This window comes from Coturnix japonica, chromosome 9 (assembly GCF_001577835.2).
Source record: "Coturnix japonica isolate 7356 chromosome 9, Coturnix japonica 2.1, whole genome shotgun sequence".
In the NCBI taxonomy this organism is placed as follows: domain Eukaryota; kingdom Metazoa; phylum Chordata; class Aves; order Galliformes; family Phasianidae; genus Coturnix; species Coturnix japonica.
Window position 1 is genome coordinate 5,236,511 of NC_029524.1, and position 20,939 is coordinate 5,257,449.

General features: G+C 40.7%; 1 protein-coding gene across 2 annotated transcripts in view; it reads right to left on the reverse strand.

The window, feature by feature from the left end:
• Positions 1 to 799: 799 nt before the first annotated feature.
• Positions 800 to 20,939, reverse strand: part of SPSB4 (splA/ryanodine receptor domain and SOCS box containing 4) — a 76,941-nt gene continuing 56,801 nt past the window's right edge. Inside the window, exons 3-4 of one of the 2 annotated variants that reach the window (XR_001557098.2) lie at positions 10,852 to 10,956; positions 2,037 to 2,117 (exon numbers count right to left, since the gene is read on the reverse strand). Coding sequence is in view for 1 of the 2 variants with exons in the window: in XM_015871309.2 (XP_015726795.1) it covers positions 1,990 to 2,117 (128 nt within the window). In the remaining variant the exon portion in view is untranslated. Of the gene's footprint in view, positions 2,118 to 10,851; positions 10,957 to 20,939 lie in introns of both variants that reach the window. The other variant, XM_015871309.2, reaches the window with a different exon arrangement.

Sequence of the window (20,939 nt, forward strand, 5' to 3'; positions counted from 1 at the left end):
GACTACTCCACCATTCCTGAACAGCTGCTTACCTGGCTTATGAAAGATCACCTGACACTGCTCTTTCATTTTGGATGAGTTGTTATACATTTACATCACTTTCTTCCTTTGTACCTAGTAAGACAAAAGGTTCAAATTATAAGCAAAGCAAATGGGAAAAATATGCAATCTAGACCACAGCTGTAATTTCTTCCTCATTGCAAAGCTAAAGAAAGAAATACAGTATGTACTCCTCATACTAAGTTAAAGCAAACCCAAATGTAAATCAATGCTGAAATAGTCATCAACTTGAATAGTTAAGCCTAGAAGAAGCAATTCTTTATTTCATTGTTAACATCGTTACATTATCTTGCTCTTGCTACTTCTACACTTGCTCATATTGCTGTATTTTTACCTCAGATTTCTCTTATCAGATTGAATTTGTAATTGGGTGACTGAGAGCTGGACAACCATCTCCATGTCAGTGTATTTGCCTGTATCACACACAGTCAAACGGCAAGTTACCATAACCACTGCAACTCAAAGTGCAATTTAGCACATAGCTGAGACACTGGTTTCAGGAGCCTGGCTAAAAAAACATATTAAAAACATAATACTTGAGTACAACCATATTCAAAGCAAGTAACATTAAATCAAGAACAGGACACCTGCTTTGCCTACGGTATCATCATCTTCACTCACACACAAACCCAAAGAAACAATCCCAAAACAGTCCTGGTCACAAACACTCACAAAGCTGCAGGAGGAGCTGAACTTCAACTCCATATGCAGAGCTGAAGTTCATCAAAGAAGACATGAGTTTAATTTCGGACAGTAGACTTTATTAGAAATTTTCTCATTTGTCAGTAAATTCACATTAAAATACGCTGAAGGCAGCTCAGTCTAAACATTTGACATCCTGCCATAGCAACAACTTCCAGTTTAAAAACTAGATAACTGATGAGGCTGATAGTTTGAAACACGTAAGAAATGCAAATAGAAAGCAGCATCTTAAAAATGGGATGAACCTGAAAAATTAACAACATTTCAGGTGAAATTGGGAAAAAAAAAAACAAACACACACCACAACAAAATCAGTAACCCCAAGACGGGAAACAGTTAAATGAGAACTCCACAGATTCTAAACAGATAAATAAACATTATAGCCACACATCCATTAAGAAGAGAACCAAGTATTTAGAGTTCATACCACATAAAAATTAATAATTTGTTCCAAAAAGTGACAAGCTGTCTAAAATATGAGTATCCTGAATTCTGGAGCACTTCGCTAGAGCTGCAGAACTTTGGAGGGACTAGACTTGCTCTTGAAAGCAATGGATTGCATCTCACCTACCATGTCAAAAAACTGATCTTTCAGATACACAGATCAGACTTTTCCTTTCATGCTTTTAAATCACACATTCTTCTAGACAATCTGCTAGCTTTATTTTTTTTTCCTCCTCCCCTAACTTCAGAGCTTCTAGGAGTAACAGGCTGATAATGCTGGGTGTAGAACACTCAAAGCTCTTAACAACTCCGCATACCAAAGGTCAGATTTAAGCATTTTTCAAATTTTCCTTTGCTAACTGATTATAGTGGGGCAGGGTATAGAAGAGAGAAAGAAAGAAAGAAAGGGAAAAAAAGAAAACCAACACACATTATTGAAGAATGTTCTGCCCTGCATGAAGAGGATCTTGCAGGTCAGATTTTCTATTGGCATTTACTAGAGGCATCAACAATAAACCAATATATGACAGCTTCGGATAATGGCTTTCAGGACTGTAAACAACAAGCAACAGATAACACATGAATCTTGATCAAATCAATGTTTTCACATTCTTTAGTAGTCCCCCACAGTGATCTGCTTTCACTGATTCAGAAAAAAAATATATATATTAAAAATTAAATAACACTCAAGTGTCCATCACGAAAATTTATATTTTGCTGTAAACAATTTCCTGCTATTTGCATTGATGTAGTCCAACGTGAGGCCGGAGGGTTCTAGGTGTCTTATTGATATTGTAAATAATTTTTCAGAGACAGAGGCAAAGGTAGAATTTCTATGTCATGCAGGCGGTCTCTGCCAAGGGCAAAGCGAATTGATCTTCGGCACAAGTCCATTAAAGGCAGGGGTTCCGCTGGAGGAGAAAAAAAGACAAGAGTTAATTTCTCAGCACACCCACTTATAGTCTGTGTTATCATTAACATAGATTCTGTATCGTGTTAAGCAGTAGCGAAGCTCGTAGTGGCACTGTGAAAAACCTGTCAACCACAAGGTAACCGAGAACTTTCAGAAAAGAGATAATGTGTCACGTTTCACCCATAACAACTGACCACAATTTCAGACTGAGCTTCCTCAGCTGCAAGGCTTAAAATAACACAGAACCACTTTTCACACTTCCAAAGTTGCAGCATAACAAGTTACTACATTTCCAGATTTCTAATAAGACAAAGAGCCTCTGCTCTGTAACACAACATTCCATATGTTGTGTTAACATGAACTAAACTGGCAACTTCTGACCCCTGCATACCAACTCCTTCTGTGCCTTAGGAACTGGAAACAGTACTTAAGGGTAACCAGACTTCTCAGCAAACACTGCTTTTCCTGTGACACTCTCTTAGCCTTTCTTTCTTCGAAATTCAGCGGAAGCAAAAAAATAAATAAATAAAGGACCCTTAAAAATCTATAGGGAACTTAACCTTTACCCCATTAATAAATGAGGGGAGGAGTATTAGACATACTGGAAGCCACTGTGTGCTCTCATACAGACACAAATAACCTCAAAACACAAAAACAACTGAAATCCCTGATGGACAGAAGTTAAGACTGGAGACCCAAACAGCAATGACAGCATCTCTAACCATCTCAACTCTGTCTCATTCCTACCCTCGTGTTCAAATTACAGGGAGCTGGTGTTTCCAAAAACTGTCCAGGGAAAAAGTCTACAAAGCATTCTGTGGTGTGCTGAAAGCCTAAAAAGCATATTTAGCTTTAAAACCTCTTCTGTGACTCAAATATGAAGTCCACTTCTTCTTACAATCCATTTCCACTTCATGTAGAACTTTGGCTATTGAAAGATTTTAGAGAGAACCCACACTATAGAAATAAATTAACACTTTCTATACACTTGTGATCTTAGTTTTAACTTTTAAGTATCAGCACAATGAATATTGGTTCTACAGGGATGAAGCTATACAATTCATTAGTAAGCAGAGCAAAAATAGCTCACGAGTTCCAGGACGCAGAGTCCAACACATATCACAGGTCTTACACCATAAACAGCAATTCTCCGAGTATCTTCCTCAGTTCCCAAGGGTCCCATAAAGAAGATATAAAATGAAGACTAACAGTGTTTTAAGCCATTAACTGATCACATGGCCTCTTTTTCTCCTAGACAAAGGAATATGCAAAATGCAGCCATCTGTGCAGCTGGGAACAGAGTTAATTCTAAACTTTAATACACAGCTAAAGGAAAGGTTAAAATATTTGTCAAGTTTGAGCTGCTAAGTGTGCCTCTTTTTTCTTACTTCCGCAGGGAATTCTGAAATGCTAAAGAAAGTGTCCCCAAGTGTTGGCAACAGCTGCTGAGTTACACATACTGAAGGTGCTTTGCAACTCAAACATTTAACTACACTATCTTTATTTTCCTTTCTATGAAACAGCAATTCAAACCAACCAACCAACCTACACAAACAGAAGTGATATTTTCTGGGTTGCTGGTTGTAAGGGTTGCTGGGTTGCTGGCCTCAGAAACCGGCAGGGCAAAGGCACAACTGCCCCGCAGCACAGATGTAAGTGGTAATTTCAGAGATGTTTTCAGGTTCACCAGGTGCTGTTTGCCTGTGTCTCAGCTGGGTGCTAAGCTCAGGCTCTGCCATAACTGCACCCTGGTGCTGACAGTTCATCAACTGTGTCACTTCCTCTGCTGGAGCCTGGTGAGAGGGAGCTGGGCTGACATCAGCTCTGCTGGTGGGAACTGGATGGCGGCGAGGAGGCTCTAACAGCAGGACCACTCACATGCAAACACCAAAACTGCCTTAGGTTTTCATGAAAGTTCAGTTAGAGATAAAAGCATGGAAAGGAAAAGTTCAATTTTCTCAAGCATATGCTGTGCACTTCACCTAAAACATACACAGACCTCATGTATCCAAAATACTCAACAGTGCAAATGACAACAGAATATTCCAACATGCAAGACATACAAAATGGATAATCTAAAGCCACGTGGTCATCTGCAAATGTGGCTACTGAAATATGTCTTTCTACATATTTACCTTTGAAAAACTTTTAAGTATGAGGATATTAACTGATTTTGTGCAAGGGCAGAAAACAATAAATCAAATCAAAGTATTTCATAATTAGGTTCACTTTTTATCCTAACTCTAAACAAATGTTTTATTTTTAGATTAGTCCGAAATGGAATGAAATTGGAGCAATTCAAGCTTCCCGAAAGAAGGAATACCCAGCCATTTCAGTGAAGGTATGTGCACTCCAGTAACACTCCATCCATTAGAAAAAGGAGGAATGAATTGCTGAGCTGAAATACAAAATTGTAAAGAAAACACAATTCACAAGAATGGCTCTTTGTACTGAGTTCCCAACCAGGCTAAGAAACTGAGTGAGATATTCCAGCACATGGCAGCAGGCTTTGCACAGGAAACTTAGTTTCCTTTCAGGCTCCAGCAGAACTACAAGAAGAAAAATCAGCCCTAGCTTAGCTGGTAACCTCTAGGTCTGGTCTCCTTCAAATTGCTGCCCGATTTCTGAATGCATCTACAGGAATCTGCCCATTTTGGGGTTAGAATGAAACTTCTTTACCTAAAAGGTAGATTCGCAGAGATGTCACATCACAGAAAGATACTTTTTAACAAAACTAAATACATAAATAAATAAAAATAAAATTTTTAAAAAATTTAGAAAACTTAAAAAAATTAAAAAGTGAAAAAAATATCATTACTCAGCTTAGTTCCTCCATCTCCCAGGAGTTGCATAACAAGAAGTTCCATTTAAAAGGGGATACGGATACGGGGCACTGCCAGAACTGGCACAGAGCAGCATGCCTCCAAGAGGTGCCCCAGGCAGCACATACATGTGTACATTCTAACTGCACACTTTGTAACTGTGACCAATGATGTGCTCGTAAGCATTTTCCCAATAAATATGCATCTGCAATTGCAATTCACACATCATTACAGGCTGCAAGTTCATTTCGTGCTGGCAACCTGCGGTTACTTAACAATCTGGCACTCCAACAAGAATGCCTCATCTTTATAAACAGGCTTTTATCATCAAGATACTGAAGTCATCTAACATCCAATAACATTAATGTTATTAACTGCCACATTACATAATGCTTGTACAAAAGAACAGCTTTCAGCACAAGGCAGTTACTTGCCAAATGACAATAATCATTTTCTGAAAGGAATCTTGAAACCTAGAGCAACCCGTAATGTTTGCAGTTTTCATTAATCTGTGAAGTACATTTTTATCTTACGTTATAAAATAACAATTGTCTGGAGGAGGGAAAGCAATATCAAAGCTGGTTGGAAAATGAGATTTTTGTGAGAACCATCATCACAAAAATGTAAGAATTTTTAGGAGTTTTTTTTGTTGTTTGTTTTTGTTTGTTTGTTTGTTTTCCCAACAAATTATCTTATACTTTGGTATTTCTGGCTGCAAAACATTAACAAACATTAACATTGTTCCCGTTCCCAAACTGAGGAGATGCATGATGCCTCTGCTTGTACCTTAGTCTAGGCATAATAGTTTCTGTTTGCTACATACGTGGTAGATTCCGACCAACTCCCCTTTCTGTCCTCTCCTCTGCCAGGAATTCCATATCACTCAGCTCTGAACCACTCTGTCTCCATCTCAGCCTCTGCAAGCTCCATTACTACCTGATGCCTGCCTGTGCTACTGGGTGGCTCTCTGCCCCATCAGGGCACCAAGTCCTCCATGCATCAGACCACAACACTCCTTTTTAATCTTTTTCTTAATTTTTTCCTCGTATTCCAGATCCTAAAATACCTGTGAAAGGGTAACATGACCCTAGTATTTCTATTAGGGTGAATTAGGGTATATTAAAATTTGTAATTACCCTTGAATTATCACATAAATTAAACATACAGATATATGTAAAGCTGCAGTTTGCCTTCCAACCGTTCTGCCAGAGCTTAATTATTGTTTTAATTTTACAAAGTACAGGCCAAATTCTTTCTCCCACATAATACGATACATAAATATACCCACTTTGACATATTTATGACTTCCCTGATGCAACTGATGGAAAATTTGACTTGTGTTCTTTAAATGGCACATTCTAGAGAAAGGAAATTGCAAATAATATTTTAAAGAACACAGGCTATGACTGGTCATAAAAAATACTAATAAATCTCCTAGCAATAACGAAGACTCAGTGGAAGCACAACAGAAGAAAAGAAATTACTTATCTATTTTCCCACAGATGTCTGTGGGCTCTGCAGACTAACCCAGCAAGCCACGTAAACACAATACCTCAGAACACCACATTTTAGCCACAGTTCTGGAGATCCAGGAGAACAGCACTTCCAAGAAGTCTGCAATTGAAAAGGTCACACCAAAGCACCCGGTGACACTTCTCCCACACACATCTGCCCAAAGTGGCAGGCTCTCAGGGGCAGAACACAGAACACATCCTACAGCCCCACCACCATCCCCTTGCTGTCCTGCAGGGCGCTCACACACAGCTGCCAGCAATCCTGTTCCCTTCTGCAAAAGGTGGCAGATGGGGATGCTTATCAGTTGATAAGCAGCATCTCCAGTGATTGTCTTCCAGAACAAATAAAACCTTCTGTAGCTCTGCATCAGCACCTGGCTTTTAGCAGGCTGGGCAGAAAAAGGGAAAAAAAGGAAGACTAGAAATATAATGTCAGCACCCCTCCCTCTGTAGCTGAGCTGACACACGTTCCTCCAAAAATCTGGTATGTGAAATTAAATATTTTAAAGAGCAAAGGAAAGTAAAGAAGTTTGAAGAGAGAAATGGCTTCATGTTAAAAGCTCTGCCCCCATTGCTTGCATGTCATGTGCTGGGCCAGGGGAATCGTTTTAAGCGTACCTTCAGCTTTTAAGTGTAAAATGCAGTTACACGCTGCTTAAAGTTTTAGTCAGGCAACCTTCAGCAGAATTAACCTCTAAGAGCAGCAATGAACAAGCAGATATTCTGCAGTACTATTTGTTCTCAGCTTATGCTCTCTAGCTGTATTTTCTTGAGAGGAAGGGAGAACAGAATGGAAAAGAATCCCTCCGAATTTCCAAAGGCTAGCAGCCTCTTGTTAGATGGCTGATAAAGAATGGATCGTTTGACTATAAGTACACATCTCCTTGTAATCTCTTCTTCACATTTCACTGCTTGCAATCTGCTATGAGGAAGACAAGAGAGGACAAGTCATCAGAAAGCAGAAGAGCATATGCCCAAATCCAGTGAATTCAATGCAAGCTTTGCAATTATTCCTAAAGGTTTTGATTTAGTAAGCCTAAGCACAGGCCCCATACACATTGCTTACAGGAGTGTTTTCCCCTAGAAAAGTAATTTGCTTGCCTATAGTTGTAAGAAGGCTATATATAGAGAATCATATCTAGATACTTTAACAGCCCTCTTCAGAATGCTCAAATGATTTCCACAAATACTTGGTGTTGCTCCATGCAGCAGTAAGCATACACTGATAACACAGTGTCTGTTTTACTAATGAAACAATGCTGATAAATAGTGGGTAAATGCCTTGTTCAGAGACTTCACAGGAAGTTTTAAGTCCTGAGGTGAGCCTTATAGAACTGAGATGGTCTTAGAGCAAACCTGTCCATCACCCCCACAGAATTAAATAACCACAGATGGATCACTCTTTCATTCTCCCCTTTCCTTACCCCAAAAGAAAGGAAAACAAATGTCTTGGCCCAGGGATTGTTCTCTTCCCTGGCCTGAACTGGAAGCAATGCAAGTTAAAAAAAAACAAGACAACAAACCAAGATGAATCTGTTTACTGTGTGACTCAACCCAAGAGGTTTCCTACCTAGTCCATAAATAAAAAAAAGATTGATCATACAGAACAATGCCCACAGGTCCAGGACAAAGCAACACAACAGGTCCTGCAGAAATAAGAAGAGAGTTGCAAGATAATTTGTGGTTTAACAGCACTAATTGTCAGAGCTGGCCGCAGTAGTATTACCAGGCTACTTGTCAGAAACTCAGCAATCTCATTCACAACTTGGTAGAACACCTATAAAGCCTGGCAGCATTTGTCTATCTGAGGGCAAAGGTTATCTTAAACTCTTACAGAAGCAAGAGTTTATGGAGTAAGCTGCTGTATCATCAACTGAATTTTTAATATTATTACGTTGCTTCAAAAGCAAGTGTTTAACCATGCCCCAAGGATCTTTTTAGCTCATCATCATGACTTCAGTGAGCATCTGTCTGAACAGTATTAAAACAGTAATTAAAGTATTTCTTACCATCCAGGTGAGTTTACGGTCCACCTTTATAAAGGCAATAGGTGAACTGAAGCACAATTACAACACAGGGCAATATAAAGTCTGGCTCATAGCCAAAATCTGGGATAAATCTACAAATAAATGCACTGACAACATGTGGAACCTTTCCAGAACATCTTCATTTTCTGAATTAGGAAAGGTAATTCCAATGCCCATGTGCTTTATAATAATTCCATTTACATTAATAAAAATTACAGGTATGATTCATTTTTGAAAACATTTTAACATGCAACTCGTCCACGTCATGTATTACTAGCACTGCTCTGTTACTCAGAAGCTACAAAACAGATCCAGATAATGACAACTTTTACCAGCAAATGAATGCAGCACAGCTCAGCAGCATGCTGTTTTTGTATGCTCTGAGAGAAGGAGAGAACTACAGCCACTTCTCTTCTGAAAGAGGAAGAATACGTATGATTTCACTCCCCGTGGGTATCAGGAAAGTACAAATAGGAAGGATGGAAAGATTTGCTTTTTGAACTAGATTTGTTTGTTCTTCTGCCACCCTCAAATACTTCCACAAAACTCTTTGCTTTGTTCTGAACACTGGATGAAGGTAAATTGAGCTAGTTCAGTGATGGTCTAACTGTTTCATAGTAGAAGAGACACCTAACATAAACAGATACTATTTTAAACCATACACGCTCACCAAAAAAAGAACGTGCTTGGACAAGACATGAGCCTAAGCTACAGGAACGGGCTCCTTAGATCCTCCCTGTTCAGCTTCCTCAAGCTTAACATGTTGGGAATGAGAATCTGGCACAGATTAATGCACACTTCAGAGATTCTACTCTCAGCACATTTATCACCATTAAATTCAGTTTGTGCATGCCAGGCCATAAAGATGGAACTTAAAATATATCAAGGTGTGAGAAGATTAAAGCTTGGATGAGAATTTCACTGCATTGTTCAGGGGGTTGTGGATGGATTTATAGGCAAAGCAGTAACTGAGAAAGTTGAAGGAAAGTTCAGGTTTCAAGGATGAACCACTGCAGACAGCTCCTGTAACAGGTAGTCACATGGTGCAAACAGAATGCAACACGACAACTGAAATATGCTAAATATTTCTTCCATTTTCTCTCTCCATGAAACGTGCTTCATAAACGGGCACATAAAACACCCCTGCACATATAACCTGCCTATAACAACTTCTATGGTTGCGAACAAGTTTTTATTGTTCTGGGGAAAGAAATTCAGACTGTTTTTAAGCAAATCTTTGCTTAAAGGATTAGAATATTCTAATGTTCAAAATCATAAGCTTTCATTGTTGTTCTTAAGCACACTTGGTTTTTTGGGTTCATCTCCTGAAATACACTTCTTTGAGAGAGGGAGTAAAAATGTGTGGATGAGAGAAAGGCATACAGAAAGGCTATCACAGATATGTGCTGAATCCATCTGACTGCCTGACTTCTCACTCTGCCCTTCTCCAACTGGCCTTCTCTACCTGTTACAATTTTTATGATCTACTTGCTGTGTGGGACAATGCATTAAGCCGCCATCTTGCACTCTGGAGCCTTGCAGGAATTCCTTAATGCTACCACACTAAACCAATATGTGTTCATTCAAGATTTCCAAGCTTAAAGCTCATATATTCTCAGCTGGAACCTAACACAGCAGTTTTCTATATGGGTTTTTCATATCATACTAGATAATAAAGTTACTTACTCTCGCTGGCAATGAAATGGAATTAAAGTATCTTCTGTATCCCACTGTTGCTTTCTTCATAGTTTTGCCATAATTAACAGAAGTGACGGACGGTGACAGAGCTGATGACTATCCTGCTTAAATTTATAAAAACTGTTTTGAGCTGTTCAGAGACAATGAATATTTTACTGCGCTCCTTGTTTTACTGCTACATGACACTTCCTCAATCACTTCAATTTAACTTACCCAGAGGCTCCAACATAGGCAGATTTCCTCAAACCAAGCAAAAAACTGGTGCAGTGCATCGTTTAAATTTTAATGCAATTGTATACAAGCTAATGAGCTCTGGGGGAGATCTGCAAACAACAGACCTCATTTGGCACTTTGTTACTCTACTCATAGAAATAGAATTACATTGTAATAAATCTGGAGCAATGAAATTGCAAATTAGGCTCAATACATCTATTTGATCCTGTTATTTCATTATTATTTATACTTACATTTCTTGAAAGGGACTTTCTTTTCCTTAAGTAACAAAATCTCCATTAGCACAAAATGAGTACTAGAAATGATCTGAATTATTTTTATACTGAACATGTGATTTGTTGTCGTTTCTTTCATGCAAACACAGCTGATGCTCTCTGAAGACATTTCTAAAGCACTCTGATACCCCAAGTTGAACACACAGGGCTGTCTTTACTCACCATTGCTCAGCTCTCTTATCACAAGTTCCTGTAATCATGCTTCAACCTTGAGAAAGCTCTGCCTGAAATTTCACACTGCTGTGTTGCTGTCTACAACTGGCCCTCCTGTATTGAAAACGGTCATTTTGTGAGAAAAAAAAAAAGCATGGAGAATTGATTTCCTTATTATGTATTGCTACAGGTGCTCTAGGTTATCTGTTATTGCTCTCTGAGCCTTTAAAGCACCAACACAAAGTCTGCTGAAGGAGAAGCAATGGGTGACGGTGGTATCACAGAGAAACAAATTCTCCTGAGTTGGAAAGGACTCATATGGACTATCAGGTCCAACTCCTGGCTCCAGGACTGACCAAAACCAAGTCCTGTGTCTGAGAGCAGTGTCTAAACACCCCTTGGAATTCCAATGCCCACTGCCCTGGGAGCTGTTCCATGTCCATCATCCACTGGTGCAAAATTTCTCCCTGAACCCACTTGGCCCTCCCCACAGCTCCATGCTGTTTCCTTGGACCCTTTCACTGTCACACAGAGCACAGCTCAGCACTGTCCCTCCACTCCCTGTGAGGACCTGCTGCAACCATGAGGGCTCCCCTCAGCTCCTCTGCTGTGGGAGGAGCAGAGGAGTTACATACATCCATCACTCTATTCCCTACAGCATAAAGCTTAACACAGTTTGAGAACTTGACTGGTAGCAGCACGCCAGCTACAGCCACTTCCCTGCCCTCCTCTAGGTCACCAGGTCATGCTAACGCAGTTTCTTTGGACCTCTCAGATGGCATGTAAGCACTTATCCCCTGAAAGCGCTGTTCCAGAGAATAAAGACACAGAGAGAAAGACAGCAAAAAGAGTCCAGTGCCTTTTGTCTGGGTCCTCTCCTCCATTCACACTTCCCAGTTTCACGTTTGATCCTCCAGTCCTCATGCTATCCACCCGTAGTTTTATGACCACCATCTGCACAAGACATAATTGATGTCAAACAAGATGAGGAAAAAACTGAGCAGACTGAGCAGTGTGGCTGCACTCTGGAAGGAACTATGAAACACCGTAAAGGGTCTGCATTTATTCCTTCTTGCTGATTCACTGTCAAACATGCTTCATAAGTAAATGGGAAAGTAATGAAATAACATCATGACATCCAGCCCCCCAACACCTAGCCACCAGCTTGCTGATGGAGATGCAAAGGTGAGCATCATTTGGCTTGCAGAGAAGCTATTGTGAACAAAGATCTACCTAGATTTTCAGCTCCCAGGTCAATCTTTAAGGCTGCCCATTAAGAGAAGCACTGCTGGGGACAAAGCAAGGCTGAGCCATTCACTCATTTCAAGTACTTGTGTGCCTCTCATTTCCATAGGAAAGGGAATCCCATCATCCCACTAACATTGCCAATTTCAAACATGAATACAGAAGGAAAGAAAGAGAGCATGCACTACAGTTCTTTCAAAATTTTCTACACATTTACATTTTCAAAGCATCCCAAATAGATTTAGGCAGTAGTCTGAGGCATCTGGCTTACTATTCCGTGTGTGGATAGATACATGTATTTATACATATGACACATAAAGGAGGGATGAACACCAGTGAAAATATCTGAGCCACCCCCTCCTTCTTCCAACATAAAAATAATTTTTTATAGTTTATGTAAGTTAAAAAGGCAAAACATAAACGTCAGTCCAACTTTACACTCGTGGTATATATAAATATGTATACGTATTTTTTATAGTAATAACTCTACCGTGTGTAAGGGTGGCTAATATAAAGATGTTAACCAAGATGGTGGTAAATAGTCAAAGGTTATTAGCAAAGGAAAACTCACCAATGTCAATGCCTTGACTGGAAAGCTGAGGCAGTCTCCACCAGGGAGCAATCTCCAAGAGATGCTGCTTCTGTGGTGGTCTTAAGGTGGCCCTTAAATGAGGTCTCAGAGGAGGTGGAGTCGAGCTCCACCCCTTCCGGGAGCACAGCTAGATTACTCTCACCTGTGCTCCCACAGCTGACCCAACACTTGATTAATCAGAGGTTCAGGCTGTGATTTCCCATACAATCGTAACTGCTTTGTTTTCAGCCACATTTTCAGACCTAACAAACCATTTAAAGTGTATCTTATCATCTGCCTCCTTGCCTTCCTTCTGTGCTCTAATTCTCAGAGCAAGCAGCGTTATTCAGTGAACTCAGGTTTAACAGCGCAAGACCCTTCTAGCCTTGGGTGCGTAAACATCAGCACAGTGGTATATTTGGCTTTTTTTGTCCTAAAACCTAGGTGATAATGGTGCAGCAGATGAAATGCTCAGCTATCAAAACAAATTCTTCAGCTCAGTATTTAATCCAGAGTACAAAACCCCAAAATATTAAAAACAGATTCAGAATTACACACAGCCCAAAAGAATGTTTCCCACTAAATTCCTTCTCCTTTGTGTCAACTCAGCCTTTTTCACTCCATCAGCATTCTCAGGAAAGCCAGAGGGAATTTTGCCAGGGTAAATACTGCTAAATAGCGTCCCTTATCCATGGATATGTGGCCTTTTCTCCCCTTGCCAAGTCTTTTCTAATGTCAATCGGCCTGTAAAATTAAGTGGATATACTTTTTTTCTACCTAAGCACTCACATTTTTGAGATAAACATTAATCCCTCAGGTGTGAGGATATGCCCATGTCACTCTGACTCTCAAATATTTCTACACTAATGAAGTCAATCATGCACACAATGACTGAATAAAACATTTGGAAATGTGACATTTCCAGAGTCATTCTTTTTATGGGTGGAAGCAGCCACATAGACCAGACTTCCTGGGAGGCGTTCAATTTAAGATGTTCTCTAAACACATCACATTAGTGAGTTACCTATCCTGGCTATGCTTTTACTCCCTTCTCTGAGAGCAGAAGTCAAGGCCTTGCACTTGTTTTCAGGTTTTTTTAAAAACTGGAGTCAAAACCCCCAAGCTCAGAGAAGTGCACAGTCAAATACGAGGGGCAAGAAAACTTCCAAAACTGTCTGTTCCTCTTCCGTGCTCAGTAGTCACAGCAGGACCAAATCCTTGCTTTCAAATACGTAGAGCTCAATTAATTTTATGCATATTTTTCCTCGGGGATTTTGTCCAGCTTTGATGAAAGATTCAGTTCAGTCCATTCAAACAAGTGTATCCTACAAAAACTGCCTTAGCACTGAGGCTATTTAGAATACCTGAATAAAATCTCTCTTACACGGAATAGCTTCCCTTTGGGAAACACTTTACAGCGATACACAGGTTACAGAAAAACATTTTCAAGGAGCTCTGCAATGAGAATGTTTCCAAGTAACAACATATTGGCTAAAATCCTGACACAAAAGTATGAAGTTCAAAAGGCTGAGCTGTCTGCTAGTCGTGAAATGTGAACAGAAAACAGACCAGAGTTGTCCTCACAATTGCCATCCTCTGGTGAATACGATACCTTTCTTAAAAACTCGTGCTGAAAACCTGCTCCTGCACACATTTCATTTCTAAAAAACATCCAACTAACTTTTTATCTTGCATTACAGCTTGCTTTGCTTTGTAAAGGCAAGATGACTCCAGTTGTTCTCACTAAAACACAGATCTGTGTGCGTGTTTTTCAGGTCTCACTGTGGTACACACCTTCCCCAAGCTACCAAACCTAAACCATGGCACTGACCACAGAAATTCTGACCGAGCCTGTGGCTCAGGGTTCCTCCTAAAACAAATGCATGAGAAGGGCAGTATGGTTTATTAGCTGTAACAAAACCTCCATAGAAAAAGGACCTTATTAGTGAGCCTCCCATGCATATTGAATCTTCAGTCAGATTCCAAAGCACAGTGACCTCCGGAGGCAGACAGCTCCCAGCAGACCTGCCCTTCAAGGCTGCTCTTCCAAGCAGCTGCTGCTGCCTCAATTCCCGAGCAGCCCCTTCACAGTTCAAGTTCTTGTTTTCTACATTTGTTATCCTAGACAAAGTGAAGTTTCAAAGAAAACGAAGGCAAACATCATAACCCAGAAAGTCACAAAGGGGCAATCTCATATTAATTTTGAGTTGAAAGGCAGACATATCTGCCATGCTTGTTATTTTCCACTTTTTCTAGACACACATCTTGTGCAAAATGGCACATCAGGCACACAATAGTTACAACAAGGGCTACACACACTGCTGCTCGACTGCGAAATCTGTTGCCACACAGAGCAAACTTGCAATAAGTATATAGCCTACAACTAAAAATGTTAGCACTGATGTGCAAAGTAATTATGTTTGTTTGTACAAAGTAATGTAGGGACCACAAAGAGGGGAATTTAAAGGAATGACACAGAACGCAAGAAGTAAACAAACCAGAAGTTCTCAGATTCCTTTGACTCTTTCAGGAAGACACTCCTTGCTCTGCACAAGTCATGCTGCAGGCACAATGTGGATAGACCTCCTCCAGTAGGGTCTCAATGAAGCTCTGTGTCCCACAGTGTTAAAACAGGTCTGTGGGAAACTCTGCTCAAAAGAAGGTAACACCTGTGATGCTGGAAATTCAGTATTTTTGGAAAACGCAACAATTATGATGTCATCTCTGCATCCACCATCTACTAAAATATAATGTATCACTTTAGAAACCTAAAATGCATCTGGTAAGAGCAAAATAGCACACTGTTCGTGTAACACCAGAATACTTTCAATCCTATGCAAGTCTTCCTTTTTTGCTTTCAGAAACAAGAGAGTAGGTTTCTAGTTACACCTTCACGATTTCACCCTGTCCAGTAGAAAAATGCAATTCATTATGGCTCAGCTACAAGCCCTCTGCAGTACAGGAGCCGTGGTCAGCAACAGCACCAGCCGCCTTTGTCCAGCCGCCGTGGCTGCGCTCCCAATACGACCAGCCAAGTCCAGCAGGTTAAGAGCGCACGCCGCATTTTTTCACAGAGACGTGGTCTGTGATGCAAATGAGGCTGCTCTCTAAGCCTGCCTTCCAAAAGCACGCTCGGGAACCCAGACCGGCCATTTCCTCCTCGAAATCTCTCGTTCCCAAAAGGAAAAGGAGCAAAAAAACCCCAAACAACTAAGCTTCCCCAGCAAAAAGCTTCTGCCAAGAAATTTTATGTGTTCACATCCAAACTCTCCTGCTTTTTCTTAAGCTTTCCACTATAAATCACTCTAGGGAAACAGCACATACTCTGAACATTTAAGATATGTTCCTGAGTGGTAAGCCATCAAACTTCACTAGTGTCTTCTAATCAAAATAGTGCCAGTAATCTTCAGAAGCAAACTATATATAGCTTTTTCTGTATTGTTACGTAGATTAAAGGCTATTGTAAGAGGAAGCTGAATTAGCCGGTCTTTTGGAAAACTTCTGCATCTGAAACAGAATACGTAGCACAAGGAATGAACCAAAAATACGGGGAATGCATCAAATTACTGTGAAAGGAACAGTTTAAGTGTGATTGTGAGGCTGTATTGCCGATGGAAGTTCCCGCAGAGGTTGAGCTCAGACAACGTTCAGACAGGACACTAGTCTGGGCACAGAGTGCGTTATCCCCTGCAGGCACATCTTCTGCAGCAGCTGCATTGAGTACTGGGCCGCTGACAGGGTCAGCTGCCCAATGTGCCCCCAGCCAACGCCACCACGCACTGGCCGCAGAGAAGCCAACAGCAGTGGGAAAGATCCCTGCACTGCTCCCACAGCGTCTCGCCCCAACACGCACAGCGTCCAGACCTGGAGAGGTGTGCTGGCACAGTGCTTTAGGATCAGGGATGCCATGGGTGCTGCTGCCTGCATGTCCTCCTCTGGGTCCCTTTCCTGCCCACTTGGGCTGAGATGGGGGCTGCTTCTGGGGCAATGTTCCTTCAGCTCCACCTCCAGGGAAGGGGCCACTGGGACTCTCCTCATGCCAGCTCTGGGTTTGCACTTTTCAAGCAGGTGGGGACAATCAAGGTGACCTCATCCCACTGCAGGGCAGCATTTTTGAGCTGACACGCTTGTGCTGCACTTTAGACTTGACCTGGCCCTCATGGGACTCTGCTCTAGAATTCTAAGGATCTTGGTATCAGCTGTGATACATCTTAAGTGTTTCCTAAGAGAACATTATAAAGCCTAGAAACTGAAATGATTTTATTTTGGTTTTCTAAATGCAGACTTCAGCTGCTGAAGGAGCACAGCTCCCGCTCATGAGATTGAACTAGTTGCAGTGTTTGCCTTGCCACAGTCCACACTGGAAATAAAGGGAAAGCAGAACTGGCAGAGCCCTGCCAAAGACTGCAGTATAGTTTTGAACAGCTCGGGGAACCCTGTGTGGATAAAAGGCCACAAATACGCATTACCACGATAACCAATACAAAGCAAATCTAGAGCCTTTTCCTAAATACAGCACCTTCACTGAGGAATGCAAAGAGCTGGGCTGCTGTGCCAGTGGTACTCACCTGAGGCTACTCCGTCCCAGAGAGAAATGGTATTTCCCTTTGGCAGTGGCAACCTGTCTGATACAGGAAAGTCAAAGGAGGCAAGTCATCCACTCAGAAGAGCTCCTCATGGCTCCTTTTGCTGATAAATCACAACAGAGAAGGATGGAGAGTTGACAGCACAAAAGCTGTACTGGTCTCTTATAACCTCCCTTTTGGTTTTGCCTTTAACACAACTTTTACTTCACAAAACCATTTTTTAAGGAACGAGATTTTGTACTTTCCATTTCAGGGGTATTTTTGCAGAAAAATCATTCTGAGGAATATGAATATATAGTGTAATAGATACTGGGAGTAGAAAGTACAGCTAGGAGCAGACCTTTGCAAGCAGCAATTGAAGATGCACCATCATTATCTGTCTTCCTCACTGGGAGAAAATCATTTTCCTTCCAAAGCACATACACTGAAATTCCAACATCTGAAAACCTTTGGGTTTTCCTATTGCTATTACCGAGAAAGGAAAGCAAAAAGCAAGACATTAAAAGGAGGTGACCTTTCTGCCAGACTGGTTTCCATTACAGCAGCTTTCACACAGTGTGAAAACTCTCTGAAGGTATTAACTGAGTGAGCATTTGCAGAGCCTTCAACGTGAAATGAAGTTTGTGCAGTTATAAAACAGCACTGGGGAAAGAAAGCCTGAAAGGAAGCCACTTGTGCCACCCGGGAGGAGCAGGGAGGGAGGTACTCGGAGCATTAAAATCACATGCTTGTTTCTTTCTATTCACAGATAAAAATGAGTGACTGGCTCTGTATTTCTCAAGAATACGCAGAGATATGCTATGATACCTAAGCTGAGCAGAGTTAAGGATGAGGCTGCTCCTACAGGCAGCAGACAACATACATGGCTGTAACAGAAGTGAGATGAGTGCAGCAACCATGCTGCCAGACCACCCTGCTCTGTGGGAGCTCACCCTGCCCATCCACTGCAGAGTGCCTACAAAGCTGGATTCTCTGCAACTTCCTCTCATCTAAAAACAAGTTTCATCTTTGTTACATTCACCTTTGTTACATTCTATCACTGCTTACGAATACTCAACTCATATTTTACCCTCCAAGAAGCCAGTGGCAATCACAGTCTAAATTATTCATCAATAAATAACACTGATCTGTCAGCATCCCTGTCTCTGAACCACAATCATTGGAGAATAAAAAAATAAAAAATAAAAAGGTGGAAAAAAAGTATTTGGAGCATTTTCCCAAAGTAGGTAAGAAGAGGGCTCTTCTGTCTGCATTGTCTACAATTGCTGCAAATCTGCCCAGAAATGAGGTTACTTACATGCCAGCATCAATACCCATCCTGAGTACTGCTGGCAAAATTCATAGTGTTGTTAGTAGCAAAAACGCCTGTCAAATTAATTGTATACGATGAATATTCTTCTTAGTTTCATTTATCGTGATAGGTTGGAAAGAATTACAGTGGCCCTTCATGCAGACAAGAACAATGTCAGAGCTCCAGCTAGGATGTGCCCAGCCGAATTTCCCCACTGAACTCCTCACGCTCAAGGAGCAAATCAGGATGTCAGTCACTCCATTTAGTCATACTTAAGTGCCTGGCAAAAATCTCTTCCTTTAGCAGCTTTCAGCACATTTGAATAAAATTGACTGTGAAATATACTCAGAAAACAACAGATGGCTTATTCTTAACATGGGCAGCAAAACGTGTCAAGGGGATAGACTGAGATCGTATCTTTCTGCAGCGAATTAAGGAGCACGTGTCAAAAGCACATGCTCAATCACACCTACTTCATCTTCAGTTTGTAACAAAAATTAACAAAAATCACCCTTCAATTTTTCAGATTTGGTGTAAAATGAAATCCCTAATTCAGTTTCCTATTACAGAACTTTTAAATTGTAGTATATGGTAAATGAACTGGTTGCAATTGTGCATTTCTAGTGTTTCTAACATTCTTACGCAGTAATTAAACTTCTAAGCCTGATTTAAGATTGACTGAAATAAGGGATTTAGAAGAAGTTGCACTTCAGAACTTATTACAATGAAAGCAGCAGTGACAGACCAAAATCAACAGTCGTAACACTCAGCAGCTTCTTAGGAAACTGTACAACTTCAGAATAAAGGTGGCTTACGAAGAGTACCAGAAATGAGCTGAGGAATAAAATCTTAAGCCAGAGTATAGAATCTTCATAGATTCTCAGAGATAGGAGGGGGAGCAGATGCACCAAAGCTACTTGGAGAAGAAGAAAAAAAACTTAATTGCTGAGTTTAGTAACTTCCTACAGCAAATAATGCAGTGTAGCCATTCCATTAACCAAGTGGCCTTTTCTTAGAGCAGCTTAAGCTTTATCCCATCTACAAAAGTCCTACTCTGCATTTCTGCAGTACACTTCTGAGTTCTCTTCACACACTTACAGCATTTTTGCCTGTTTTCCGGGGCTGCAAAGTAATGCTGTCATGTGCTAAACCGCACCATCAGCAATGCACAGAAGAGGCTGCATTTACAGGCTGCAGCTGGCATAGTGAGAAAATGGCATGGCACTGCCCAGATGGAGGAAGGCCACTATTAGAACTTTTTCTAAGTCTTTTGTGCAGCAAAAGAGAAAGATAAGAAAGCCCCTGCCCTTTATAGGCACACACAAGCACATGTGCAGATGCTCAGAGTCAACAGGAGTGGCTGAAGAAACTGGTAATTACAGTGGCTCAGAAATGATTTCAAGTTGATAATATGCTTATAACTATTAGTTTCTTCCATTACCAGATGGGATGTATAATGTGAAAAATAAATGACGAAACACTTCCCGGGGTTGCTTATTTGTAGCTGCAGGCATCTAGCAAGTTGTGAATGAACACTGATGCAAAAGAGCATCTCTAGCTGGGACTGCAGTAATTAGTCTTTAGAAAACTCATTGGAACACAGTCAGGAGGAAGAACAAGAATCATAAGTAATTTATGCAGGAGAATTTTAAACAATTGTTAGAACTATGAAAAATGTAAACCAGACATACAGCATATAGCATGCAGAGCTTGTGAATTTATCTTATATAACAATACCACTTTTACTGGGGGGGGGAAGTCAATTAGAATAGGCATAAGAAACACTGGGTAATTTTGTCAGACTAAATGACTGCTTCTGCCACTACCAAATGTCTTTCTCTAATGTAAATAATAAATAATAATAATATAATAAAATATATAATAAAAATAATGTAAGTGGCTTCTATTCCTGATTTCACCTATGGCAATGCCTTAATAAAGTGAGCCAGATATACAAGGAATAAACTGGCTCTGGACTACTAAATTACTTGGTGCCATATAATTTACTGCACTTCACATACCTGTAGCACAATAGTGATGACTACTACAAGGTAAATTACAGCCAACCCACACCACCACATTTAGAATCCAACACATGAGGTGAGAACAGTTTTGTCAGCACAGCATCCCCAGTGTCAACTCATTCCATCCCATGCTCTAATAGAAACCAGCGTGTGCTCCTGATGTTATGTGGTCTTTCTGCACGAATAATGTCCTTCAGTACTTCTCAACTTGAGAGCAAATAATGAGAGAATTATTTGATCTGGGATATAACTCAAGTGGCAGCAGAAGGGAAGGCAATAGCAATGCAAGTAGAACAATTTATTTGCAAGAGAGCTATTCGGACAGAGAGGGCCTGACTACATAGTGTGGAATTCTTAGTTTTATTACCTAAGCTTCTGTT